The following is a 23,958-nucleotide window of genomic DNA, read 5'->3' as shown; positions in this document are numbered from 1 at the left end:
CCCATTTCTATCTTTGTTCCATTCTCCCCAATCCTATCACTCCCTGACATCCTAAAAAGTCCCTCCCCAGCTTTCTCATAGCCCCCTTAAGATACTGAAAGGTCACAGTAAGGTTACCTCAGAGCATTCTTTCCCGACTGAACAGTCCCATCTCTCTCAGTCTTTCATAGCAGAGCAGCTCCAGCCCTCTGATCATCCTTGTGGCCATTCTCTGGACACCTTCCAGCACATCCATGTCCTTCTTGTAACAGTGGCCCCAGAACTGGATGCACTACTCCCGATAGGGTCTCACTGGTGTGGATCAGATTGGGATGATCACTTCCCTTGACCTGCTGGCCACATTTCTCCTCATGCAGCCCAGGATCTGGTTGGCTTTATGGGCTATGTGAGCAAATATGCTGTGAGAGCAAACAGAGGAAACCACTGAAGCTCAGTGAAAGATGGGTATAAAAGATTTTTGTGTAGTAAATCACAGAATCATAGAATGTCAGGGGCTGGAAAGGGCCTCACAAGCTCATCCAGTCCAAGCCCCTGCCAGAGCAGGATGTCCTATACCAGGTCATGCAGGAGCACGTCCAGGCTGGTTTTGAAAATCTCCAGAGAGAGACTCCACAACTCCCCTGGGCAGCCTGTTTCAGGGTTCTGTCACCCTCACAGGGAAAAAATTCCTCATCATGTATACATGAAACTTCCTATGCCTCAGTTTCCACCCATTGCCCCTTGTCCTGCCACTGGGCATCACTGAGTAGAGCCTGATTCCAGCCTCTTAGCACTCACTTTTACATATTGATAACCATTGATGGGGTCACCTCTCAGTCTCCTCTTCTCCAATTAAATCAGTACAACAGTGCCACAGCCAACTCCAGTTATATTTTAAAGGTATCAATTGCCAGTAAGATACATTTGGGAAGGATCTCTGCTGCTTATGGTTTTGTACTGAACATGGAGCTTGCTAGGGATTAATTTTGATAAGATAACAGTACAGAATTTGCAGTTATCGTGGTGAGAATTGCTCCTGGGAAGGAGTAAGATATTGCTTTATTGTAAGAATATCAGAAAACAATCCAATGGGAAGGAAAGAGGCTTGCTAATGTCAGTAAATATCAGATTTCCCCCTAATCTTTGTTTTTGAAACCAAGAAGAAATCCTTTGCTGTGCTCGGAGTGTCCAAAATACCTGCGGTTATTAGGGAGATGGTTGAAAATCTGTTGCAAACCATGGCAGGACTTTTGCTGATGGGCAGAGTGGCCTTTCTGTTATTTTGTTTGGGTTGCTTTGTTTTTGAGACTTTGGGAGATGTTTTTTCTTTCCAGCAAGGTAAATAATCAATGTGGAGGTGTGAGCTGGGTTAGTTGGCAAGGAGAGCTTGCTGTACACCCAGTCTTTCACTTCAGCTGGCAAAATCATGAGCCAACAAGCAGGAGGTTTTCCTGCTTAGCATTTAATTGTGCTGGGTAGACATTTCTATAGTGAATTTGCTGGCATTAGATTTACCTTTTGTTAAAATTCTAGGCAAATCTATAGAATTCTCTTTTTTTAGCTTTCCTGTTTTTGAGGCATTCGAAGAAAGAAGGAACTTGGCATGCAGTTAGCTTTTTTGTCTGGCTGCTCTGAAAATCTGCTTGAATCATACATTAACAAACTTGAAATAGAATTTGAGTATATTTAGGGTGCACCATAGTTGTTTTCTTTTTGAATGCTGCCTTGCGTGCCCTTGTACACCTCTCCCACACCCTTATGTTAATAAAACTTTGCTTCTGAGTCATTTGATCTTAGGGAGACTGTAAAAGTCTCAGTCTAAGATGTACAGCAAATCATGGTTAACATTAGAAAGAAAGGGGAAAAAAACACATAAAGGAGAAAAACTGCAGTTCATGGTAGTTTAGGTGGAACTAAACTCTGTGTTTTTTTCCTATGTACATCAAATTTTACTTTTCCAAAACATTTATGATCCTTTCTTATGGGCTGTGAGTTGTGATGGTTTGCTATGGGCTGTAGGTTGCTGGGTTGGTTGGGGTTTTTGTTGCTGTTTTGGGTAGGGAGGGAGGGAGTGGAGTGGAGAGAAGGGGAGGGGAGCATTTGTAGTACGGCTGAAAATATGTGGCCAGGCATCTCATCCACAAGATCTCTTAGTCCTGTGGAATTTCTTAGAGCTGTATCCCTGCTTAGATTGTTGCTGCTGCTCTGCTTAATGTTTTTCATTTCACTAGTTAAGAGATGTAGTAGCTCAGTAAAAGTGAGGAAGAACAACTGGTCCTGCTTTGCTATTTGGGACTGATTGAATCACTGGGAAACAGCCATGGAAAGCTAACTTGGTCCTTATTCCACTGGTAACAACAAAAATTATGCTATGAACCTCCTTAGTCCGTTCTCTTTGCCAGCGCTGCTGCCAGCTTTGGTGGCAGTGCTCCTCCTGGTCGAGGGGCAGACTTCCTGTAGAACATTCTTCTTCTGGTTTTGGAGGTGTGCTTAATAAATCTGATTCCAAGTTTCAAGTTCAGGTGACTTGGCGCTGTCACTTGTTTTCTTTTTGTAATTGCTAGAATAGGAGTATTTCATCTATGGTTTTCTTCCATAGGAAACTGGCAGAGGCTTTCTACCCACCAGAATCCTGGTTTATTTATGTATTGCCTTATGTGCCAGTGGTTGCTTTTCTGACTGATATAAAGATAAGTTCCCTCTTCTGAAACACTCCTGTTTGGATTCTTAGATATCCATCCAATATTGAATGCATTAAATAAATGTTACAGTAATAAATTTGCCTTACTGAGTGCTGTAGAAGAGATGCTGTGGATTAACAGGCAAAAGGGAGCTGATTTTGCAGAATTTTCACTCCAAGTAGGGCATCCACATGGTATTTATTTGTTTTTTACCACAACCCCTACCCGTGGAGTGAGGCTTGCACCACAGGCTGTGGCAAGGATACTGGCATGTCAGAGGAAGGAATGGTGGGGCCCCAGTGCAGGTGATGACCAGAAATGGGCTCCTGCCAGCAGAATACAGCTTGGGAATGGCCAAGAAGCCAGATGAATTTGGTGGGGAAGCTGTGGCTGATAGCCCATACACAGGCTGGGTGCTGCAGCTGTTTTGAGTGGAATCACTGGATTTCTGTTGATTATAGCATGGGTTTGGAACTGATCAGAAAAATATTTCTTCATCGTAAGTAAGAATGGTCCACATGGAAGACACATCTCTTTGCTGTAGAGAGACCACAGTGAGGGAAGTGAGCTGAGTTCTGAGAATATTTAGCGTGTGCAGAGTTAGGTAATGGTTGGACTTGATGACCTTAGAGGTCTTTTCCAACCAAAGCCATTCTGTGATTCTCTGTCTGAACAGCCAGCTGATGGTCTTTGCAGAGCAGCTGCTGCAGACAGAGCTTAGAGCTCTGTGTCCACTCCTTCATTTCTGAACAAAGGAAGGCAGCTTCCAACTTTTAGGAAGACTCCAAGGCTTTTATTAAAACTCTCCAAGACAAGAATAAATAATACAAGGAAATGAAGTAACATTAATAGACAGAGGACTTTATTAATGTACCTCTGGCACGTATGTTGATGTAGTGGAAACAAGAGGCTTATACTTACAAAGAGACTCTAAGAACTTTAATTCACTTATTAAATGAAAATCACATTAAGCTTTTGTGTGGATGCTTTTACTTAGTGCTAACATTGGCCTGATTTATTCTGAGCTTGAATATTCAGTTTTGGATGAACTGAAGGCCAGCTTGCTGTGGACAGAGCATCCAGACAAAGTTAGTGCTGTTTAATTCATGTTAGGTAGCAGAGATTATTTTTTTTTACACTTCATGTCTGCAAATATGCTCCCAAATCTGCACTTCAGATTGTTCCTGCTTTTATATATATATTTTTTTTTCTTTTTTTTTTCTAAATAAAATCTTAATACCTTTAGATTGGGGTCAGGAGCAAAGGTTTTCTTTACGGAATTGCAGTCAATGCATCTTCGCTACACAAAACTGATTGAGGATGTTGTTGGCTACCCTGAGTTGCAGATGATATCGCTTGCATGATTTTAATTTTCTTGATGAAATCTGTTCTCCGTTGCTGTGGTTTGCAGGACAACAACCTGGAATGCTGATTAGGCCTTTTCCGTGCTCTAAGAAATGTCACTTACATACAGTCAGAAAGAGTCATACCACCAATAACAACTTTCTGCTGTGTGAAATCAAACAGCAGTATTGACACTGAGGTCTGGATTTATTATGGTGGAGTTTTTACCATCATTAAAATGTATCCAGGATCAAAAAAAAAAGATAAATATTTCTTTGGTTATTTTTCTGTCAATGCAATGTTAGGCAGGAATATGTTGCTAGGAGGCTTTAAACTTTATATATATATATATAAAAGTTCATATGAGTATATATTTATATATTATGATACATTAGTACAAATATAACTACACTTTATGTGTTATATACTTTAAATACTTTATTTTATATTGTGTATGAGATGCTATATTTCTGTATTAGGTTTTATAACCTCTATGCTGTAATAAATTCTAGATGATAGAATATCTATTTTTTATTATATTTTAGTGGTACAACAAATTTCAGATGTGGTATAATATCTATTTATATATTATATATAATATATCTACTTATATAAGTAGATATATCTACTTTACAGTAGATATGATGCCATATATATAATATATATGTTGTATATATTAAAAATATATAATATATAAAAGATATAAGATATGTAATATGTACATTATATATATTTCTTTATATATGTGGCATCATATCTACTTATATAAGTAGATCTATGTCTACTATAGATATGATACCATATATAATATATATGGTGGATATTAAAAAATATGTAATATATAAAAGATATAAGATATCTAATGTACATTATATATTTACATATTTTTATATCTTTATATAATATATATGGAGTATCATAGCTGCTTATAATATTTTTATGTATTTCTATGCTTTATATATTTATCTGCTTACATATCTTATATATGTCTATCCTTCTACAACAAAACCCCCCAGGTACAAATCATTTTCAGAGGGTTGTAATCATTGGAGTATCCCAGAAAAATCCTGTCTGCTCCGTAATGTAAATCCACAGGAGCTTATTATATAAACTCTGGGTGAAGGTACCCTGGATTAAATTCTGGAAGTTGACAAAAGGAAGGAATACACCATAGGGGGTTACTTAAATTACGCTGTTTACAGAAAAGCCTCCAAGCTTTTAACGTGTTGATGATAGTCTGCCAGCAACTGTAAGTGTATGCAGGGTCTGAAATGAGGAGAGGAAATGGAGAGAGGGAAGGGAAAGGATTAAATGTTACCAATTAGAATCAGTTGCTCAATGGTAAACTGGATTAGTCTAAACTAGAGGGTGTCTAGACTGGAGACTGAAGGAACTGTACAGATACCCTCGTTTTTCATTATGCTGCGTTATTAGACTCTGTGCTTTAGGAAGGAGGAAAAAACCTCACCAATTCTAATGTCAGCCGTAGTCTATTAAATCTAATTCACTTTGTTCCCTCTTCCATGGCAGACATAGAGATGATTGCTGTTGGTAAAGGCAATAAACACAGCGAGCTGCAGAGAACTCTGGCATGGTCTGCTATGGAAATGTCTCTGTGTGGCTTCATGCAAATGGTTTGCTTTATTGCTGCTCCTTTTAATATTGATCCTAAGGAGTGACTGCTTGACTTTCATCTCTGGTTTTGGGACATGAGCAGAGCTGTGGATGCAACTACCTTGAACTGTGCTTTTTCTGTTTACTTTGTTTGATTTTTCTTACTTTCTTGTTTCAGTATAAACTTCTAAGTGTATATGTCATTTGGAAGCTGGATTTCCACACATTTATGTGAAATTATCAGTGAACCTTGTTTTTTAATGAAAGTGTGGGCCCCTAGGCATGAAGGAAACCAAGTGTTTGCTTTTGGAGAGCTGTGAGGTGGCATTTCTTACCTTTCCACATACCAAACCTGAAAACTGAGATGAGGAGGATGTTACCTATTTAAAAAAACACACTAACCTGCAAAATCTGATAATCTGTATTTCCCTGCACACTCGGGGAATATATTCCACAAGAAATGAGGAGTTCTGCCTTTCTCACTATCATTTTTAATGATTTGATTCTTTCTTTGTATCTCCAAGTTTAAGAGGATGTGGGCTGCTTTTTCCCTTCTTCTAAGTGGATTTATTTCAAGTGTGTTGTTCCTGATTATTTATAATCCTTTGCATTCTGGAAAGGGATTTTAATTGTTATATTAAAAAAAAAACCATATTAAACCCCCTCTCCTCCCCATACTTTTGTATTTAAAAGTGTAGGGGAAAGTTTGGGGAAGTGTCCCTAAGCTTTGTGTTTCATTCCTCTCTATCTAGTTCTTCAAGTGATTATTGCAATGCATTTCTAAATAGTTTCTAAATGCAGAGTTTCCAAAACATTCATCTTTTGGTCACTGGTTGCAATGAAATGGGCTCTGAACAGCCACATGTACAAACATTCATGATACATCCACCAAATAAAATAAACTCCTGTTCCTCACGTATGTGAGGAAGATAATGGAAAATTCAGACAAATGCTGTCCCCTACTCTAATGAGAAACCCCTGGCAAATAGTTAACCGTTGTTTGCAGACCACATCTCAGAGGAAGAGTTAAAGATACAGGAAAGTCTACATGCAAAATGAACTCAAACAGCAAATGCTGCCTGGACGAGTAGCTGGTGGTGCAGACTGTGGTGTATGGCTGCTATTCATAGATGTGAAATTAAAGGATGCAGTTAAACGCCGCTGCAAACCGGCCAGTCCAACAGCTGCACTTAGTTTGTTTTTCAATTTCTCATTGCCTTTCTTGTTTATTAGCTGTGACTCTGGGGTCAGAATTAAAACAAATATTTTAATGGCAGCATTTTTGATGTTGGCAAGGGAGCTGCATGCATGGCTTAGTCGTGCGAGTTGGACCGGGACTCGCACTGGGTGGTGAGAGGTAGGTTCCTTCAGTCACGCCTGGTGAGACTTCCCAAAGTGCAGCACAACTGATAAGCATCCTGCAGTCTGCTGCTTAGTTCTTTCAGCTAACTGGACATGCTTAAAGGATCTTCGTTTGAGGATGCATTTATAACTTTTTAACGTGGTGAAACTGAATGGAATCCTTTTCTTCATTGAGACAGATCCAAGGTAGAAAACCCTTTATGAACTGTGATAATTAAAAACAACTCCTGTGTAAATTATACACATCCATTTGTGCTGTAGAAACTGTTCCACATGCTTTTAAGAGTCGTTTTAGAGCCTATGGGACTGTAGTTTTATTTTGATAAATTGACTTTACTCCACCATATTTAAAAGCAGCTTTAGAGACATTTTATTTGTGCCAAAGCTGAATATTAGTGGCTAAACACATTGTTGTCCACACCTGTGCAAGCCCTGGACAGCCATAGATAATGCCAGAAAAACAGAATCCATAAGGGAGGAAATCTGGTCAGTGTTGCAGAAATCACTTGCAGACAGATAGGCTTTTACCTTCTCTTTACCACTTCTATTAGCCAATTTCATGATAAACTATCAGATTGAACCAGTAAAAAAAGGTAAATTATTTGGATTTTAAAGTTACAGATATCAAGGGTTTAATAGAGATGACATAAGGATGGAAGTTAGAGTTTCTCTTCAACTTCCTCCTAATACTGAGACTTTAAATGGTGCTGAACTGTTAAATGTGACAGGAAACAGTTGGTTCAGCCTTGAAACCTGCTGCAGCAAATGTTATCAGCAAGCCTGGAAATAGCCTACCCCTTTGCTTTATAATCTTGTCTGTATTTTCTTCTTTTTTTTTAAGGCAAAAAATACAGCAGTATTTTGTCTACAAAACCTGGCTCATGGGGGGCAGAATTTGCGATATGAGCTGAAAAAAGGAACTTAGTTGTGAGCATTTGGAGCCAGTGTTGCAGTCGCCACGTGCATTCTGTTTGTTTGATATGGTTTAGAGTTATAAAATTGGGATTTTCTGGGATTTACAGAAATATGAAGCACAAGGATGAATATTCTTTTTTTAGGGGAGCTTGACTTATTGATTGGATGAGATTTGACACAAGAAATAACTCTGTGCTTTACCCAAGGGCTGCCTTTACTAGAGATAGTGAGAGAGAAGTCGAGTTGCCTGGTGAGGTATAACTCACAATTTGGGCTTTTGATGATTTGAGTCAAACCAGGGAAGATTTTGATGCAAGTTCTCAGGTGGAAGTAATGGATTTTGTGATTGTAAAACTTCTGGCTGTTCGCCAAGGAAGTGCTTTCTAGTTAAGCAATTTTTTGTCCCTGACATCCAGCAGTTCTCCCAACACTTAAGTTTTTAGCTTACAAATATGTGACCAACCTTAGCTGATCTATTTCCCTTCTTTTCCTTTTTCCTTTTCACTTTCTCCCTCTTGCCTCTGCTCCCCTCTTCTTTTTTTATGCCTCAGTTTTATAACTGAGAAATGTCCTGATAATTACAATTTCAATGTATTTGTCACACTCTTGACTTTGTAATACATTGTAGACACAAACTGTGCTGTATGTCAGATGTATTGATCATTGCACAGGCTGATTGTGTCTTTTGGCAAGCTTTGGATGATGCACAGATGCTGGCTGTGGTTTATAGGTTAAGTTTTCGATGGTTGGTGACAGTTTTAATGAACACTTTAAAGTCATATTCATTTTATTGTCTCTAACATAATTTCATTCTGTGCAATTCACTAGTTAATGGACAGTCTGTCCATTTATCCATTGCCTGGGTCAATAAGTTTCTTTCTCCTCTCCCTGTGGAGAGGAGGCAGGGCCAGGTCCTCCCTAGCCTTGCAAAGGAAGGTGTGTTTTGTATCACTTCTCCTTGACACGCATCTTGTGAGGTCACAGTTGTAACAGCAGCCCCACAAATGAAGGGTGCTGCAGGAGTGAGCACGTGCTGTGTGGATGATGCCTTCATCCATCACCAGTGGCTTTTAAAATATATATTTTTTTAAACAATTTCACCTTCATAAGACAGAAAGTTACAGCCTCCCTGTATTTTACACCAGGAGAATTTGCTCTGAAGCTGAGGTAGAAATGCCATTTGCTGCCTGTTGCAGTTTGTGTCTGCACTCAGTGGCGTAAGCTGTCTCAGTCAGGGTTGTGGTGGAGTCAGTGGTGGTGAGGCAAGAAGAGAATGTGCTGTAGGAAACAGAGAGATCTCCAGGATTTCTGGCTGCTGGATTCATGCTGCAGTTCTCTAAGTGGGTGTTAGGGTGAATAACCTCGGTGTCTGAAGTAAAATCCCCCGCCTCCAGCTGAACTCTGGGAGCATTTTTCCAGGCATTAGGCTGTGTTTCTGCCAGGTTGCTGAGATATTTACTCCTCAGCCCTTATAGACATTTGAGACAGCTCATTTTTGTTCCTAAAGCTGGCACCATTCATTACAAGCATTCAGGGATGTGCCAGCTCTCCAGTGTGGCGACTATTCACATGGCTCAGATTCCTTGGATTTTGTGTATTCTTCTTGGATTTTGTGTATTCTGTGCCATTGCATTGGGATAGTCTCACATAAGGAAAGAATAGTTTGGCTTATCTTGAGACACAGAACTGAGCTGTCTTCTGCTGGCACTAACCTATGAACTAGACCTTCCCAAGACCAATACACTTACCTGTTGGTTGTAACCTTTACACAGCATCTCCACACTGATTACAGTAATGCAACTTGATCACAAGGTCCTAAGGATGAATGTGTGTAAGTGGACCCTGAAAACACACAGATGTGTCCTTTTCCCAATTCAGTAAAACAGAGAGAAGCCAGCCCAAACTTTTTGAGATGTCCACCAATTCTGAGAGTCTCCACAGTCAAATATTGAGTTTGATTTTGGAGGATGCTAGGACATCTCTCACTCTTCTGCCCACCTGCAGTTTGAACTGTACTGCACTTCTTCCTGTAGTCCCATGTTCTGTAGAAGCCTCAAGTTATGTGGAGTTATGCAGTGAAGAATTTGGGAAGCTATGCTGAGCTGTTAAGGGCAGGGTTTTGGGACATTACACTTAGGTCTTAATTGCTCTTTTTCAGCAGTGATTGCTGGCAGTGCAGAATCTAAGCTGGTGGCAGCCTCATGCTTCTCCGTACAGGATTTCTTGTCCTGCCAAGGTTTCAGAGGAGATAGCCCAGCTGCTATGGGCACTGTGGTTAGAGTGGGCTGCATTCAGATCCTTGTCCCTACTCCTTTCTCTCTCTGTGGTGTGTTTGGCACAGCCTTTGACATGAATTCCTTCAAAAAGTCATAGTTGCATGGTAGCTGTAATAGTACAAGCCAGTGACTTATTACAGGACTGCTGGACCTCCCTGTATCTTCAGCTGTCTAATTTGCTGTTGAGCTGAGACTAGATGATTTGGACTTGGTCTACAGAATTAAACCCCACTGATGAGCAGCAGGGCTGTTGTTTCTTTGCTCTCGCTCCTTGTCGCTGGGAGCACACATACAAATGTCTCTATTGCTTGTATTTGTTTCAGGACTTGGGTTAAGGGCAGCAGTTTGCACGTCTCTTTGAAGTGTGTTTAAATCTTGTTACTGTTACTATAAGGTTTGTGCCTCATTTCTCAGCTAGGCTGAGGAGGGAAGGCTTCACTGCCAAGAAAATGTAGTAGGTGGCTGTGGGTAGCCAGGAAAGATGAGAATTATCCTGTATTCAGGGTTTTTTAGACATTGTGCTTCAGCTGCCAATTTGTTGTGGCAAATAACTAGACTTCACAGCCTCTGAAAAGGACATTTTGTTACAAAAGCTTAGTGGTGGTCTCCTCCTGGGACAGCATTTTTCAATAAATGCTTTTCTCTGCACCTCTTAAACGTAGGCCTAGAAGTGTTTGCCAACTACAGGATGCTGCTGGGGGCTTCTTACCATTTTAGAGGGGGCTATAGACACAGTACTTTCCAGTACAAGCCCTTAAAACCAAACTGAAATGGCAGTAATTGTGTACAAGATTACTGTAGGTGTAGCTAAGTACACCTTCAGTGTGTCACCAGCTTTGGAATTGGAATGGGGAGGAACATTCTAACATACATATCACTTATATCTATTGAGTCATGAAGTGTAAATTGATACAGCTAGCTCCAGGTTCAGAATGGACCGAGGTAGCTTCTACATAAGGCAGGAGAGATACAGGATGTAAGCCTTGATCCTATGGAGTTAAGAGGAAGGTGATAAGAACGGTTGCAAAGAAATAGGTTTAGGAAGGAAGAAAGGAGTTCTCAGTGAACAGAGTGGGGGACTTCTCAGGCAGTGACTGTTGACTGGATGAATGGTGGCATAGTTCCAGTAGCACAAGGGAGAGGAATTAGGAGAGAAGTTTGCAAGCAAAGTAGAAAATAAAGAGCAGAACTCAAAGCTATTGGTGTGACTTCTCTTTGAGACCCTTCCAACCCCTGACATCCTATGACTTCAATCTAGGCTAAAAAGAAGGGTATGCTGAAAATGAACTGTAAGAGCTTCAGACTTGGAGTATTAGGGGCTGAAAACTGAAGGATTGAGATGCTGCCACACACTGAAGGTCACTCATAAAGTCAGTGCCAGAGATTAATATTACAAAGGATCCCTGATTCTTAATGCATTCCTGAAACCAGTCAATAACTTGCCAAACCCAGCTCACTTTTGAACTGTGATTTTGATGCTAATGAGGTAATTGTAGAGAGATGAACTTTTCAAATAAGGCACTCAAGAATAGTTTTTAAAAGTGCTGCTTTATAAATGCCTGGTTTTGTCTTTTAAACATGACAAATAAGAGATCTGCTTTCCAGAGACAAACTTTTCAAATCAGCTTCTCAATTAGTAAATAGCTGAAGAAGGTGCTTTAGTATACCTAAATACCTGCTAGCTTGGATTTCTTTTTTCTTTTTAATGTAGTAAATAAGTGATCTGCTTTCCTGAAGTGTTTCTCCTGCCAACTTAGCAGCTGAGAGCTGTGAAGTGCAACACATCTAAAATTGTAAATAATTACGCTTCCTTGGCTACAAAAGAGCTTTTCCATCCATTAATAACGAGAAAATGAATGTTGGAACAGCAGTAAAAGAGATTAAACTGTATACTCCTTTGGATGCCTGACTGCACCTTTAACGGACCTGAAATTCCTCTGATTATTTAAATGTTCTATATTGAAATGTGATGGTGGCCTTGAGTTAATAGTTAAAGAGGTTTAAATTGGAATGGCACTGCAGAAGTTTTTCCCATTGATCAGAGCAAGTGGGCAGAAAAATGCCTGACTGGATTGTCAGGAAGCGTTGATAGCACCTCACAGATTAACAGAGTAATTTTTTTCTTTCTGCTTTTCTTCCTGCCTGAGGTCTACAAAGTCTTTTACTAAGCATAAAGATGAGTTGAGGTCTGGAGAAGTGAGAAGGTAATTTACTGCAGTGCTGATATGGCTGCTACCAGCACCTCCTCTTGCTTGGGATTTTCACAAGGACTGCAACTTTCTTCTCCGCTTTGCCAGATTCATCTCATTCTGGAACACCAGCTTAGCAGATACGACATCTAGAGGGAAGGGAGCTGTAATTATTTAATGACAGGATAATTTTTTTTGTTTTCTCTGTTTATTTTCACTTTTGTTTTTCAACTTGAGTTATTGCCTCTGAAGACAAATGCATTAAAATTAACATCACAGCAGCACAGTCAATGAATGGCAATTACAAAGCTTGTGTCTCTGTATACCATATGCTGGGCCAGAAGGTGAGAAATAATTCATGACTTCATGTACCCTCTCTCTGTAACATTTACTTTGTTACTCTGAGGAAAAGAGAAAAGCACAATAATGTGTTTCGGCAGTACAAATGTTTACTGCAATACCTGAAAACTTTAATGTAATAGTCATGACTATGGCTTTCCAGCAACAGAACAAGGGGACACAGTCTAAAGTTGTGCCAGGGGAGGTATAGGCTGGATCTTAGGAAGCTCTTCACAAAGAGAGTGATTGGCATTGGAACAGGCTGCCCAGGGAGGTGGTGGAGTCGCCGTCGCTGGAGGTGTTCAAGAAAAGACTGGATGTGGTACTTAGTCCCATGATCTCATTGATTGGATAGGGCTGGGTGCTAGGTTGGACTGGATGAGCTTGGAGGTCTCTTCCAACTTGGTTGATTCTATGATTCTATAGTGTCTGTGCTCACAGCTAAAACCCCAAATCTGTGGAATTGTTCAGCTTTTTTATATCAGTCTCATGTAAACAGCATGTTTGCGTGGTGGTCATACAGGTCTCTGCATGCCTGTGCCTGTGTGGAGTGGAAGTGTTGCATTCCTAGAATCATAGAATGGTCTGGGTTGGAAGGGACCTCAGAGTTCATCTAGTTCCCACCCTCTATCCTAGGCAGGGACAAGTCCCACTATAACAGGTCACTCAAGGCGTCATCCAGCCTGGCCTTGAACACGTCCAGGGAGGGAGCATCCACAGCCTCCCTGGGCAACCTGTGCCAGTGTTTTACCACCCTTACTGTAAAGAACTTCCTAACAGGTAGTTTAAATCTCCCCTCTGCCAGTTTAAACCCATTACCCCATGTCCTGTCATTACAAGACCTTGTAAATAGTCCCCCCTCAGCCTTCCAGTAGGTCCCCTTCAAATACTGGAAAGCTGCACCAAGATCTCCTTGAAGCCTTCTCTTCTCCAGGTTGAAGAGCCCCAACTCTTGTAGCCTGTCCTCGTAGGAAGGCTAAGTATATCCACGAATAAAGGCTTCCTCCCTGTGCTTCTGCTTTCCTAACCTCAGTGTCCCTGGTATTTTTAAATCATATCCAACACAGCTTGAATGTGTTGTGTTCTTCAGAGGGTAATTGCAGAGTGACATTGTTTGGGAAGGTGGAAGAATCATCTCCCAAGGGAAGCAATGGATTCTCTTGCACTGGTCAGTTTTAAGACTCAGCTTGCTACAGTGCTGGAAGGTGATTTTCCCCTTGTACTCGGCTTTGGTGAGGTCACAGCTTGAGTATTGTGTTTAGTTTTGGGCACCACAAAACAGGAGAAATGTGGACATGCTGGAGCAGGTCCAGAGGAGGGCAATGAAGCTGGGGAAGGACCTGGAGAATCAATCTGATGAAGAGTGACTGAGGGAGCTGGGGATGGTTAGTGTGAGGAAGAGGAGGCTGAGGGGAGACCTCATTGGGACATTGTGGAGAGGCTGCTGCTGGGCTCTTTTCACAGGTAGTTGGAGACAGAATGAGGGTGAATGGCCTCAAGCTGAGGCTGGGGAGGTTTAGATTGGACATTAAGAAAGTTTTCATGGAGAGAGTGGTCAAGGACTGGAATGAGCTGTCCAGTGAGGTGGTGTTGTCACCCACCCTAGAGGTGTTTAAGAGTCGTTCAGATGTGGTGCTTAGGGCTGTGGTTTCAGGTGAATCTTGCTGAGTAGGGTTCTAGGTTGGACTTGGTGATCCTGAGGGGCTTTGCCTACCTGGATATTTCTGTGATTCTGTGATCTCGTTTCAACTCCAGTATCACCTAAAAAGGTTGGATCAGATGATCCTTGGGGTCCTTTCCAACCTGACATTTTATGACTCCCTGAGAAACCCTTCTGGCATTGTTGAAAGCGAAGTTACTCATGGAACTGAAACCCAAGGTGGAATTGTCTGTCCCTCATTTGTATGCATCTAACAAAACGACTATGCAATTAGGTAGGTGTTATAAATAGGATGTGGTGGAGATGCTCAGGCTGCTCAGGTTTCCTCAATTTTATAGCAAGTACCCAACAGAGATTTGCTGCTCTCTAATTTTGCCTTTCGGGCTAACCAGCTGACGCCTAGTTGAAAAGAGTTATGTTCCTACAAGGCCACAGAAGCCTTTAGTATTCAGCCTCTGTCTCTTTCAGATTGTGGAGAACTCTGTGTACCATCAGCAACTTCAATCCCACCCTTTAGGCCAACCCTCATCTATCAAAGCCGGGCTGAGAAGGAGCGAGAGGAAGCTCCCAGATAAACATACAGCAGCGCCTCAACTCCTAATCACTCTGGGCTTCCGCTTCCAGGCCCTATAATTAGAAGTCCTTCTTTTCCTTGTATTCCCAGTTGACGCAAATGCTTTTTGTGGCTTGGCACCTCATTTAGGGCGTGGGCTTAGTTTATGGCCAGGCCAGAGTCTGGTTTAGTCTTCTGATACTGCAGAAATAGCTCTTAACCCACAGTCTACATCTGTACACGTTTTCCCCCACCCCGCTTTACGCCTAGATCCGCTCTATTTTTTAACATTTCTATCCTGAAAGGAGCTTGTTGTTTCCTCAAACAGAACACATGGAAAGTAAGAAGCTGCAAATTAGGGCAAATGTATCTGTCAGGTAAAACAAAGATTTGCTAATTATTACTTTATTATTAATTCCCTCCCCCCCATTTATTCCTTTTATACTGCTTTTTCATCATCTTGGTGGATTTGAAAAACCCACACAGTAAACCAATCATTATTTGGACCGAGCTGCACCCCTCCTGCAAGGCATAAGCAAAATCTGAGTTCTTGCAGCGAGATCCATACCAAATAATATCTGCTTTACATATAAATATCCACTGGGTTTTGTGTGTGCAAGACTCTCAATTGATTTCAGATGTTATCTGTTAAAGAGGGATTAATGCCAGTTTGAAAAATAAGCAGGAAATCCTTGAGAATTATTCACTTTTCATCTCTGATTATTCATACATAGAGTGCATCACAAGAGAAAAGATTTTGGACTGAACTTGTGACAGCTTTTAGCTCACATTTCCGTCTAAACAACTTTTGGGGAGAACTGTCACAAAGTCTTTCAAAGAACTGAGTTGAAGTTTCCTGCGATTGAAAGTGAAAGTGAGGTAATGAGCAAGATTCCAGTTCCCCTTGCTCTGCTGGGATTAGGGATTTCTGCCTTTCCTTGCAAGGAGATTAAGAGAGAACCCTAATGGCTGAACTGTAATAATTGAAAACTGTGACTCTTGAGCATGAAGTAATGAGAGCTGTAAAATCCGACAGCAAAACTGAGGACCAGCCTGGTCAATCAGCCCTGATTTATTGTTTGAATAGCAGCAGCAAAGAAGAGATTTCAAAATGCTGCTTTCAGAATACAAGTTCTTTGCACATCTGTGGTATTGTGCTTGGGACCTCTATGTTGATACAAGTTCTGCAAGTAGATGTTTGCATTTTGAATGCAAATGTGAGTATGAAAAGTCCTCCTTGAACTTCTGAAGAGGAGTGGTTACGACAAGTAAGGAGCCTGTTTTTCCCTCAGCTGTCATTGAATAAAATGCATTTATTCCAATAAATGCATTTTATTAGATTATTATTCCTGACAGCCTGCAGGATTTTACATCATGCAGGCAAAATTGCCAAGTCAGATACCACCCATCTTTCTATTTTAAAGCCAATTCCTTTCCACCCACAAATGTATTCTTTCACCTCTCCACTTGTTCATGTTAGCAGAGACAGAAAAAGACAAACCAAAACCCCAAAGGCAACACACATGAATGCGGAACTAAGAGCAATGTACATCATATGGAACCGATCAGACCCACAGATAGACCAACACATTTCACAGCTTCATCTGCTCAGATGTGCTGTAGGTCACCAAAGGAACAAGCAGGTGACACCATGTTGTACTTTATGGATTTATGTGGCATAGATTCATACAACAGTTTGGGTTGGAAGGGATCTTAGAGTTCCAACCCCACTGTCTTGGGCAGGGACTAACCCAGGTTGCTCAAACTCTCATCCATCCTGGCCTTGAACGCCACCAGGGAGGGGACATCCACATCTCCCTGGGCAACCTGTTCCAGCGTCTCCCCACCCTCACTGCAAAGAACTTCTTCCTAATATCCAGTTTCTATCTTCCTTCTTCCAGCTTCAATCCATTCCCTGTTGTCCGATCACTACAAGCCTTTGTAAAAAGTGCCTTCCCCACTTTCTTGTAGTCCCTCTTCAGGTACTGGAAGACTGCTCTAAGGTCTTCCCAGAGCCTTCTCTTCTCCAGGCTGATCACTGCCAGTCCACTCAAGGGAGGTTCTTCAGCCCTCTGACCATCTTGGTGGCCTCCTCTGGATCTGCTCCAGTGGTTCCATGTCCCTCTTATTCAGGGGGCACCAGACCTGGACACAGTTGTAATGTCTGGTCCCAAAGTGAGCTCTCTAGCAGTGGCCTGCTTGGGGTGAGTAGAGATGACAGATTTGGGACAAAAACCTTTGTGAGGAGCAGGGTGAAATTCTAGCAGGTCTGCATCCTGCCGGGTTTCTGCACCATCCGCAGACACCTGTGTTTGCAGCCAGTGCTGGAAATGAGATCCTGGTTAGCTAAGCAAGCCAGAGCCTTGATGGACAAGGCACTATGGTAATTCCTCTATTTTCACTGGCTCCTGATTGTTACGCAACTCTCTGTCTCCTGCCTCCAGACAGACTCTTGGCTCGTTCCAAGGGTGTTTTTCATGATCGTGGTTGTGCTGTGCCGTGTGATGGGATACACGTGAAGGATGCTGTGCTCAGATCTCTGGGTGCACTCAGCTTTCTTTTTGTGTTTATAAAACACTTCTAGCACTTTGGGGGAAGAAAAAGAATCTAGCTTTGCTGTGGCTGGCTGGTCTCTGTTAAGTGCCTTATGCAGTCATCTCTTCCAGCTTCTTCTCCAAAGGTCCTTTCCATCTGAAATAAAAGGAGAGCTTGTAAGGGCCAAAATTCATAGATTCATAGAATGGTTTGGGTTGTGAGGGATGTTAACGATCGTCTAGTTCCAACCCCCTGCCATGGGCAGGGACACCTCCCACCAGCCCAGGTTGCTCAAGGCCTCATCCAACCAGTGTCTCCCCACCCTCACTGTAAAGAATTTCTTCCTAATCTCCAGTCTGAAATGTAAAGCTATTGCCACTTGTCCTATGTGTGTAAGGAGAGGCAAGTATGGGAATATAGAAGATAAAACCTTACTGCTGTGTTGAATGAGATCTTTTGGAATCTCCTGTAACAGCAGTAGCCTCATTTTAGCACACCACCTCCCTGTCTGCTTCCAGGTCTCTCCGGTGGAAATGCCATAGATCATCTTGCGCCACACACTTCACTAGGAGGGAAGTGTATTTTGTGATGTTTCAGAACAGAATTAATGCAAATTGTGTGCACAATCCCACACTAAAGACTTGGCTGGCTTGCACTTGAGCAACTTTAGCTGTATTTCCTATCAACACAGTCACTACAAATCAAGGAAATTGCCAGTTAAGCCAACATTAACATCCAGACCAACCTCAGCTCACATGCCTTACCGCCCAAACATAATACCCAAGCGCACTCACGGATTTCTCAGCTCCATAACAAACTCTCTTTCATTTCTGACACTCAGAATTGGAGTAACAGCAAAAGTATGTCTGCTGGAGGGAATCTTGCTGAGGTCAGATTTAAGATCTTGCATTTGTGTGATCTTGGAGGAAATGGATGTGTGCAGTGTGGGTGGCCTCACATGCTGGCCAAGCCCTACCAGCTCAGTGGTCAAGCTGAGAAGGAAACTTTGTAGGTAATTCTGTCTCTAAATACAATTTGGATTTCTCTGTGATTTTGTGCCTTGCTGCTGGTGGGCCTCACAGTCTTCAAAGGATTTGTTTAGCTTCACAAAATCCTGACTTCTCAGGAGTTATGGTCAAGCGAAACTTAGGCTTTTGAGCTGTGTTATCCTGGTTGGAGGCTTCAGGACTGCTGCTCCTCCCGATTGTGAGAGGTGCTCACAAACCTGCTATAGAGGAGGAGACACTGGGAAGTGACACTGGTCAACGCTTTGGCTGCTGAAATTGTTCTTTCTTGAGTTTAAAGGACGTCCAAGGAGGGAAAACACAACCTACTGATTAGTCATACCGTCACAGTGGTTCAGTAGGAAAGTTCATTAACCTTACTAAGAGACTGTTTCTCTGCTGCTCACTACACAAGAGGATTTTTTTTCCCAGTTTAATTCTAAAATTCCCCAAGTGGCTTTTGCAGGACTTCATGGTAACGTGTGAGAGTTTTCACACTTGTGCTGTGCGTGTTTGTTTAGCAGCACTGAGCAGAAAAATGAATGGTGGACCTACGTGGAAATAAACTGAGAATAAGATAATCATTTGTCCTCTGGATAGGTGTCATATAAAACGTGGATCTGTAAGAAGCACAAAATATTTCAGTGCTGCTTTCTGTGGAGAAGCAACACAGCCCAGCAATGTGGAAATTCCTGGGTTTCTTTAATAGATGGCCACCTTGAAAACACTTCAATGTAGCTATTAAACTGATGAAATCTCTGTACTTGATGTCAGTTAAATGTCAGAGGCTTGCTTTGGGTGATAACTTCTTACATTTTGTTAACTACCATGGTAATAAGGATGTTTTATACAGAAAAAAATATATCTGAAGTTGGTTGGTTGCAATCCCACATTCTGCCTGATGCCATACTTCTGTGATCTGTACGAAAGGGCTTTTTGGTATGAAAACTCGACTTTTTGTGGCAAATTGACTTCAATTACATTTGCAAAGGTTTAAAAACTTGGGCTATGAACTGACATAGAGTGGGAGGGGTAAAAAAAAAAGTAAAGAGCGTATATAAGTTACTATGATTCTGCTGGTCTGCTAATCGAATCACTTCAGTACATCCATCAGTGACCTGTTTTCAATGAAGTTAGTACCTAATTTAATATTTCACTTGAAAGCTCTCAGCTCTGATTTGCTGCCTTTCAAGCAATAAATCAGAGCGTTTCTCTCATGTACGTTTGTAAGAAAGATGCTTCTTCAGGATTGTTTTCAGTATGGGTTGTTTTGGCTGGGTTTTGATAATGTCTCTTCTTCCAACAATTATTATTGTGGAGACATCAGTCTTTTTTTTTCATACTGACTTTATCCCAGTGAAGAGCATTTTGAGGTTTCACTCTAGCATTAATCACTTCAATGCTTCAGACTGATCACAGAAGTCCTCAGCTTTAGCTAGAGTATTCCCAGATTTTTTTCAGCTGGCTTTTATAGATTTGTATTGTAATACTTAAGTAGTAATACTGCTAATATGACTTCAGTTGAATTTCTGAAGTACTTTTATGAGGTGAATTCCTTACACTTCAGTCATTTTCTGTAACTGTTTTGTTTCCAGAAAATCAAATGTAAGACAGACTTTCTTAAGCTGCTTCTTTTGCAGTGATTAATCTCTTGTGCTTTTGTGTTTCTTTTCTCTTTTTTTTTGTTTATCCAGGAATGTTGCTGGTCACTACTGACACACTGGGCCATGATTTCCATGTTTTTCAAATCCTGACACATCCTTGGTCATCATCACAAAGTGCTGTCCATCACTTGTACACACTTCACAGGGGAGAGACTGAAGCCAAAGTAAGTTAAAACTCTTTGCTGAAGAATAATCCCCAGACACCTTATACATTTTGTGTATGTTGGCACTTTAATGTTTGTTTCAGCACACAAAGAGCCTTTCTTGTGTCCCAGCCACAGAAAGGATAAGAGCACAGCATTTAACCTGGACAATAATAAATTCTTGCCCTTTCCAATGAGGTGCTGTCAGATTTATTCAGATATGACAGTGCCTCCAAAGAGCCCAGATTATTAGCTGTGTTTGTACTTAACCTTTTCTCATGTAACATGTTCAACATTTGTCTCCTGCCTGTGAAGGAACTGTCAGGGTTTGCTTGACTTTGCTGGTAAAAGCCAAAGGCAGACAATTAAAGAGTTGAAAGGAAGGGTTAGTCAAAGGACTGTGACTAACATTTTTTAATCTGCACTTGCTCAAAGTGGGGGAATCTGTTGCAGTCTGCGGTGATACGAACTGAGCTGCCCTGTCTAAAAATCCCTGCTCTCGGAGCTTGCAGACTGAATTAGGCTATTAGCACTGAGTGCAAAAGCCTAAAATTGTATTTTAAACAAAGCTCAGTAAAGTGAGGTACTGATAAAGTAGGGGAATAAGTGAGAAAGAGGAGTTGTGCCAGCTGGGCTGTGATGGAAGCAGTGCAGCGTGCTGAGCTTGAGTACTTCACCGCGATGCTTTTAGGCAGCGGCAGAGCCTCACCTTTGCAGCACTGAGTAACTGCTGAACAACCTGATTTAAATACATAAATAAAAATGTCACCACAGGGTAAGAAATGAGTATTGCGCTTGCTGATGCAATTACACACTGAAAGCACGGACTTGTGACAGTCTGGCAGATGTAAACTAGTGTGATAGAGAGAAGCCTTGGGCACTGTGATTATGACCCTGACACTGGAAGCTTGGATTATTGTGGTACTGTGATTACAGCTCCCTTAGACCTCTTTTTTTCTTAGTTTTTTATCTTGCCTTTGAGTTGTGCAGTTTCCTTTTTTTTTTTTTTGTCTTAGCTTTGTAACAAGCAGAATCTGAAAGCTTTATTTAATGTGATAGTGGTTTCAAATTTTTGTGAATTTAAATTGCTGGTAGCTGAAATCCTCTAAAGCATTGCTGCTACCGTTCTGGAAATGTATAATTACTATTACAGGCAATGGTTTACTCTAGGTAGAGATAACCAGCCTAGAAAGTGAGAGGAAATTAGGAATGTGGGCAAATATATAACACTTAGAAGTAATTTTAATAAATAATTTATAGGGCTTTGAGATCTGTGTGTGTACAGGTGCTGTCATCTCTCTCTGCATGTGCTATAACATGTTTAATGTTTGAGTGTTATTTTTGTTCCAGTTGTACACCAAAAATGGGCAATACCCTGTAATCAGTGTTGAAAAGCAAAGCACAGGACTCTGGTCACTAAGAACAAAGATGTTCTTCTGTTTTTTACAGCTGATAAATTTGGTTTTAAGGCATACAGTGGAAACCAAACATACCGTGGGTTAGAGAAGAAACCTTTCTTGATGCACAGTTTGAGAGCTGTAGTATTAGCATCTCTGTGAATGCTTTGCATTAAAATTCTCAGAATCAACATAGTAAAGATTTTCCCCTACTTTGCCACATAGTTTCCATTTGGGCTGTGAACAGTATAGCTTTTGGAGTGGTATGAAATAGAGAAAATTCAGTCTGAGGCACACTGGTGGGTTTCACAACTCCCTGGGTAATTAAACTGCCCAGCAACAATATTGCACTGGTATCTGTGATATGCACCTATGCAAAATATTTCCATAGTATAATGCAGACTTTTACTTTTTTTCTTATGGAATAGCAATACCTGGAGTTGTTTAGTGAGAAAATTAGTGTGTGCTGCATTTCTTTTCTCCTTTAAATTTCATGTATCAGTAGCGTTAGAGAAGGAAGGATTTTGGAGACAGTTCAGTTTAAAGTTCTTAATGCAGATATTCTGAGATGCACACACTTGAAGTCTCTGTAGCCCCTTTCTTGGTTAGAAGAGTATTTATACATTCAGAACCAGACTTTCCCCCCTTTTTTAAATCTTGTTTTTTCCCTCTTTTTTAAATCCTTTTTTCCTCCCCTGGTTTAAAGCTAACTGTGAATCAAGGCCAATGGTCTTAAAGGTCACCTTCTGCACTGGAGCTATAAAAAGTTCTAATTTGTGTTGATGGACATGAGTGATTATCAGTGTCAAAATTTGTTTAGCTAGTGCCTGTTATAAATTGTTTAAACATCATCGCTATGCCCTTGTTATATGTGGTCTTTTAATGGTCACACTGAAATCATCTGCTGCCAATAGTGCTTCACCAGCCATTTCCCAAACGTGTGAGAATCCTTCTCTCAACCTGATAGATGATTTTTCTTCTCTCCCACTGGTACTATCAGACTGTTTAGTTCATGAACAAAGAGCTGGTGCATTGGTGATGTTTATAATAGTTTAAGAGGGACAGAGATCTGCTCAAAAGAGTCCAAGGGAGGGCTACGAGGACGATTAGGGGACTGGAGTACTGCCTGATGAGGAGAGGCTGAGGGACCTGGGGCTGCTTAGTCTGGAGAAGAGAAGACTGAGAAGGGATTTAATAAGTGTTTATAAATATCTGAGGGCTGGGGGTCAGGAGTTGGGGGACAGGCTCTGCTCACTTGCTGCCTGGGATAGGACAAGGAGCAATGGATGTGAGCTGCATCACAGGAGGTTCCAGCTCAACACAAGAGGGAACTTCTTTCCTGTAAGGGTCTCAGAGTGCTGAGACAGCTCCAGTTCCCCGAGTAATCAACAAGTTATAGAAGTGTTCCTTCAATTCAGATATCCCACAAAGATTCTCTCTTCACATCTTTTTGTTTCTCCAAAGCACATCCACCACAGCAGTAGGCTGTGCAGATCAATCCTCACACATTCTTTTTTCCCTTTGTATGTTATTTGTCACATTGCTCACACACTCACAAGAAAAGCAGCACACACAAATCTGTGCCATCAGTTCACATTGCCTACTTTCCAAGTTTTTCCTGAGACAGTATTTACTGTGGATGTCCAGGTGTGCTGGTTTGAGGTCCCAAACTACCACATCAGGAACAGTCTCCTCATAGAGGTTGTGGAGTCTCCTTCTCTGGAGCCTTTCAAGGCCTGTCTGGATGTGTTCCTGTGTGACCTGAGCTAGATTGTATGGTCCTGCTCTGGCAGGGGGGTTGGACTTGATGATCTCTTTGGGTCCCTTCCAACCCCTGACATCCTGTAATGCTGTGAGTAGTCCTTGTCTTAGTCGCTGTGTCTGAGCTGCTGGACACACAGAAGTCCCCTGTATGGGATCACTGCTCCAGCAAATGTGGACTGTGCACTTCCTGAACAACTGCTGAGTGTTTTTCCCTGAAGTGATGTCTAAAGGCACCTGCTTGCCATCTTTCACAGATTAATTTGGGTTGAAACCTTCAAAGGTCATCTTGGCCAACCACCCTGCAGTCAGCAGGGACACTTCCAACTGGATCAGGCTGCCCAAGACCATTGCAGGTCTGGTTTTGAATGTGTCTCGGCACAGGGGCTCAACCACATCCCTGGGCAACCCATTCCAATATTTCACCACTCTCATTGTAAAGAAATTCCTTTTAATGTCCAAGCTACATCTCCCCTGCTCCAGTTTCACACTATTGCCTCTCATCCTATCACCACGGGCCCTTCTAAACATTCCCCAGCCTT

The 23,958-nt window shown here is 41.5% G+C and overlaps 1 protein-coding gene across 15 annotated transcripts in view; it reads left to right on the top strand.

The window, feature by feature from the left end:
* The window catches only part of BCAS3 (BCAS3 microtubule associated cell migration factor), a 413,259-nt gene that overhangs the window by 87,400 nt on the left and 301,901 nt on the right, over nucleotides 1–23,958 (top strand). For all 15 annotated transcript variants that reach the window (XM_064166577.1, XM_064166584.1, XM_064166578.1 and 12 more), the window contains exon 14: nucleotides 20,146–20,279. In XM_064166577.1, the coding sequence (XP_064022647.1) occupies nucleotides 20,146–20,279 (134 nt within the window). The remainder of the gene's footprint in view (nucleotides 1–20,145; nucleotides 20,280–23,958) is intronic.

This window comes from Pogoniulus pusillus, chromosome 27 (genome assembly GCF_015220805.1).
Source record: "Pogoniulus pusillus isolate bPogPus1 chromosome 27, bPogPus1.pri, whole genome shotgun sequence".
Lineage (NCBI taxonomy): Eukaryota > Metazoa > Chordata > Aves > Piciformes > Lybiidae > Pogoniulus > Pogoniulus pusillus.
Note: the sequence above shows the minus strand (reverse complement) of the source record. Positions and strands in the feature narration are given on the sequence as shown.